This window comes from Melospiza melodia, chromosome 4 (genome assembly GCF_035770615.1).
Source record: "Melospiza melodia melodia isolate bMelMel2 chromosome 4, bMelMel2.pri, whole genome shotgun sequence".
Taxonomy (NCBI): Eukaryota; Metazoa; Chordata; class Aves; order Passeriformes; family Passerellidae; genus Melospiza; species Melospiza melodia.
In genome coordinates, this window is record NC_086197.1 from 78,591,308 (window position 1) to 78,596,307 (window position 5,000).

The following is a 5,000-nucleotide window of genomic DNA, read 5'->3' on the forward strand; positions in this document are numbered from 1 at the left end:
ATCTCACAAGTTTCTGAAGATTACTGCGTTAACTCTCAAGAAACTTGCAACATATTCCCAAGTTACCGTGTAATCATATTGAAATTACATTACACTGGACTTTCTTCTCCCGCACTGCATACTGCTGTTACATTTAAAGTTCCTCAGGGCAAGGACTATGTCTGTATCTATTTTGTAAGGTGTTATGCAAACATATGGTGTTGTAATAACTAATAAATAATCATGAGTTTGCAGTAGCCTCAGACTTGGTCTGGGAGATATTTTATACCTGTACTCTTGCTTACTCTTGTGTTATCCACATGCACCTGTGAGCATGCACAGTTGAGCATATGTGCTGGTGTGCACTGGTGATAGGGGTAATGATGCCGAGGTAAAATCTGTCTTCAGACCTTTTTCTGGCAATTTTGTACCCAATTAACTGAAAATATTAAACCATTACATTAACAGGCCATGCACTATCATGCCTGTGTAATTGAAGGAGTAAAATTCTTCTGAATCAAAATTTCAGAAAACAAGTGAATGGTATGTTCTGAGCAATTAGCTGCTTTTTAAACTGATTGTGCATTTTTGCATCAATGGGAGGATGAAGTCAGTTCCTTTGAAAAGAAATAAATTATAGGTTTTATGACTCACAGAAAGGAAATGTGTCCTTGGTGATGCTTGAACTTAGCATAAACTACCTAGCATTTTACAAGTATATTCTTAAAGAATTTTATATTAAAAGAATGAACAAAACCTTTCACAATTACTTATGTTTCTTCCTCAGCCATGCCTGTTTCAAGAATATCAGAACATTTTGCTCACCTGAAAACTATCATAGGGTCCGAAACATATGAAGTAGTGATTTAAAAGACACAGATGTTAATAGAAGTGGTATAGTCAGTCTGTTTTTCCACTATTTCTGACAAATACATTTTCCCCATAGATTAACAATTAAATGACTGCACAGTTCTCTGATTAATTCTGCTAGAAAAAAAAAGAAAAAGGAGAAAATAAATTTCCTCCATGGTATAGATTAACTTAGTTCTTATAACTGTGAGACCATCAACTGTGAGACCATCTGTGACTCCAGTCCTTGCAAAGCTTATCCCTCATGCCTAGAGTGGAAATAGCCAGTAAATCCACATTCAAAGGCAGAACTCCTTTGCTCCCATTTCTTCTTTAACCTGATCCTTATGTTTTCTGCTCCATAGTGAGCAGAAAGCCCACTATTAAAGCTCAAGAAGGGACTTCTTGATCCTGAAAGAGAGAAAGAAGAAAACAGACACATTGTCCTTAAAAAAAAAAAAAAACAAAAACATTAATTGATCTTTGCAAATTTTTGCTCAATTGAAATGTCTGGGGGACAACCACTTGGGTCTGGGCTAAACTTCAGTTTAAGGCAGCTGCTCACTGAGGTCCTCTTTCCCTGATGCAGAGTGTGTTTTTGTTTTGCTAAGCTCACATGTGTAGCCTGAACCTTTCCCAGAAAGTTTGCTGTTAATAAGGTGTATAGCTGGTCCTTCTCCTGCCTCTTCATAGACTTTTCTTCATACTGGGAGGGGACAGTCACTTCCATCATCCTCAGAGTCTACTTCTAGAAACCACATTGAAATTTGGCTGTTCCCCTGCAGGTCTGTTTTTGGGGACGGGTAGTGGATGTTCTCTTGTTGCTTAATGATTAAGAGCAGATAGAGAAATCTTGACAAAGTCTACATTAATTCTCAGTGGTTCAAGCAGCCTAAAAGCAATTCTGTCTTTCGGAGACTCATTTGTAAGGTGATTGTCTTCATCTGCATCAGCAACAGGGAATGGAAATCAGTTCAGTTGTTGTAACAAATATTCATAACTGGTTACATTGGCCCTTAGATGGGATATGTGACCTGTGAGACATAAACTGGGTATTTGAAAGTCCTCACTGGGAAAATTTGTAGAACTAAATGAAATAATCTGTTTAGTTCTTGTGTATTGTTGTCTGTATGGCATGCTCTGACTAGGTCTTTCTGCACATCTCCCCTTGGAACTAATGGAAGCCATATGTGCAGGAGAGAAAAATGTACTCAGTTATTTTCCTCATATTAACATTGTCTTACTTCCTTGTCTAGGCACCTTAACAATGAACATGCATTGGATGACAGAAGCACTGCTCAGTGTCGGGTGCAAATGCAAGTGGTTCAGCAGTTAGAAATACAGGTTTGTTATATGGATACATTATCCTATTAGTTATTTACTGTTTACCTAAAGTAAATTGAAAACACTTGCCTTAGTGACTCTAGCTTAAAGACATATGTTTCATACATTAAATTTGTTGATATTCATGAATAAGTGAGGGTTTTTTACTTAAAGATTTTTCACATTATAAATTATGCAGTAATTATCTAACATCAAGATTGTCTACAGTATTTTGCTTGAACTAAGACTCTAATGCTATTCATCATGAACGAAAAATGCAGTCCCTGGAGCAAAGACTGGATCCAAGCCATCTTCACTTTTTAAAATGCTGGGTCAGAGCCCCTCTTCCTTCTTCCCCTTCTGACCCAGTGCTTGTCTGTGCTGTTCTGTGGGATAAAAGAGTAGCAGAGCATATCTCCACCCAAAATGACTCCCAGTCTGATAGGGGGCATTTTTTTGCAAGCAAGAAGGTGTAATGTCAGACCCACTGAGGAAGGCCCCTAGGGAGTGCCGTGCCTCAGAGCGCAGGCCTGCAGTGCCCTGTGCATGCTCTAACCATTAGAGGTCACTGCGTGTATGTGAATGCTCCCTTCTGCTTCTGCAGGGAGTGGTGGGCACCCCTGGGGTCTGCAGGGTTGTGACAGCACCTACAGGCTGCTGAGGTTGGGCACAAGCCTCAGGGGTGACCGTGAAGGACAGATGGCCCACGCTGTCTCCTGCTGCCCACACTGCAGTCATGGGTGGGCCTGTCTCAGCAGTCCCAGGCCCCCTTGGGACTGCTCAGAGGAGCTCAAGGGATGCAGCAAGGGACCAAGATTATTGTCCCTGTTTCTTGCCATATGTAGAGAAAGAAGGATAACAACTCTCGCCTTTCTCACCTTTTCGGAATATTGTCTCACAAGTTCTCTTTCACATAAGAATACTTCTTTCAGTGGAGGCTTTTTTGGATCTTTTTTACTTTAATGCTGGAAATCCAAAACAATGAGAGGAGCATACAATAATGTAATTTGTTGTCATTTCCCTTAAAATGAATGATTTTTAAACCCGGGTAAAGCTGCTATTTCTTTCATGTTACTTACACGATAGTGTTAACTTCATTTGTATGCTTATTAGGAATTCATGTCATGGCAAATACTATGTCACTAAAACATCACACATATAGAATGAAGCTACACATATTTTGAAGAAGAAACCTTTTTCACACCCCTGGCCTCAAAAGTTCTTTAATAGAATACACACTAGATCATATTAAATATCTGCAGTACTAAAGATAGTTCCCTCTTTTAAAACTACTTGCAAGTTCTCCAATCCTTTATCCAGTCTCAGTCTACAGGTGTAAGAGCAAGAACTCTCTGGAAAATGATAGTATTAAACACCAAATTTAATTCTTATTGAAAATAGTGTTGAAATCATGTTTTAGGTAGCCAGAGCCAAATCACTAGAGTAAAATTTTGAACATTTCTTCTTGAAAAACTAGTTTGTGAAAAAAAAAATAAAAATCTTTTCTGTTGTAAAATACATTTTCCTCTTTTATATCCTGCTATTTTTATCAACAAGTTTCAGATTTCAAGCACTTCCTCCTGTTCAATTTTTTAATTTTAATTTGGTACCTTGTTTGAATCTGAAACGATAATTATTTACATAATATATGGTCAGAAAATGGTATCAGTTAGGAAAAAGTAGATTTAAGTAACATAATGTTTTCTGAAGGCAGCATAAGGGCTTCATAGGAATTGTTTACCATTTACAAAGGCTAGGCTGTAATCTAACAGTTGAAGTGAAGATTTAGCTTGCAGTGTGACCAATTATGCCATTTTTTGCTTTGTCTGACTGCTAGCGAAGTAGGGTCCATCAGTTGTAATGAGACCCAGTGCAGTGTCGCTGCCGACTCGATGGCAGAGTTCAGTGTTTCACACTGCCTGGGCTCTGTCACTCTATTGAATTAGATTGATGATGGCAGATTGCAGGGGGCACTAACTGGACCTCAGTGGGAAAGGATGAAGTGTGTAGTCAATCCTGGCAGGCACTGTGCTTTGAGGACCCTTCACCCCTTCACAGCTGTTGGCACTAGTCCATTGCTAACAGTGTCCACAGGACTTTAAAGAGACACTATGGGCCTTCTAATTTATGGTCTTAGTAACTTGTTACTGTCGAGGCAACTGTGACCTCAATTCTCTTATTGACAAAAAGATGAAGTGCTATTTGTTTTCTCTGACCTTTTAACATATGAAAGGCTATAAAAGTTTTTGTTGGTTTTTTTTTTCCTTCCTTTCTTTCTTTCTATGCCCAAAGTTGCATTTCCTCTTAGATAAGTTTCTACTGACACAGACTTTTATATGCAGGAATCATTACACCAAGACAAGCTCAATGATAAGATATATCACTGCAGTGAAATAGCTGTATCAGTCATTTCTAAAATGCTTCTGATCCCACTCTTTCTTAACAGCTTTCTAAAGAACGCGAGCGTCTTCAAGCAATGATGACCCACTTGCACATGCGACCCTCGGAGCCCAAGCCATCTCCAAAACCTGTAAGTGCATATTGCTTTATAAACAGTAAATAGGTCTACGAATGTAGCAGGCTAAGAAAATGAACAATTTAGTGACAGTTGGAAAACAATGAGTGTGATGAAAAATATGGCAATAAAATGAAGGTAAAATGCAATATCTTGTCAAATTGTATGTTTCTTTAAAAGTAATGCTATCTTTTGCAAAATCTATCCAATCTACACCATAGGTGACACTAAACAAAGTACACCTATAAGTGTCCAAATCATTGCCTTGAGACTGAAACTAGAGAGAATATCTTTTTGTGATAGGTTTAGAGATATTAAAAGGAAATCCACTTTG

The 5,000-nt window shown here is 38.4% G+C and overlaps 1 protein-coding gene across 14 annotated transcripts in view; it reads left to right on the forward strand.

Annotated features, from left to right (window-relative positions):
* FOXP2 (forkhead box P2) overlaps positions 1 to 5,000 on the forward strand; it is a 402,279-nt gene that overhangs the window by 357,171 nt on the left and 40,108 nt on the right. For 13 of the 14 annotated variants that reach the window (XM_063155284.1, XM_063155285.1, XM_063155286.1 and 10 more), the window contains 2 exons: positions 2,085 to 2,172; positions 4,598 to 4,681. In XM_063155284.1, coding sequence (XP_063011354.1) covers positions 2,085 to 2,172; positions 4,598 to 4,681 — 172 coding nt within the window. Of the gene's footprint in view, positions 1 to 2,084; positions 2,173 to 4,597; positions 4,715 to 5,000 lie in introns of those variants that run through there. The other variant, XM_063155296.1, reaches the window with a different exon arrangement.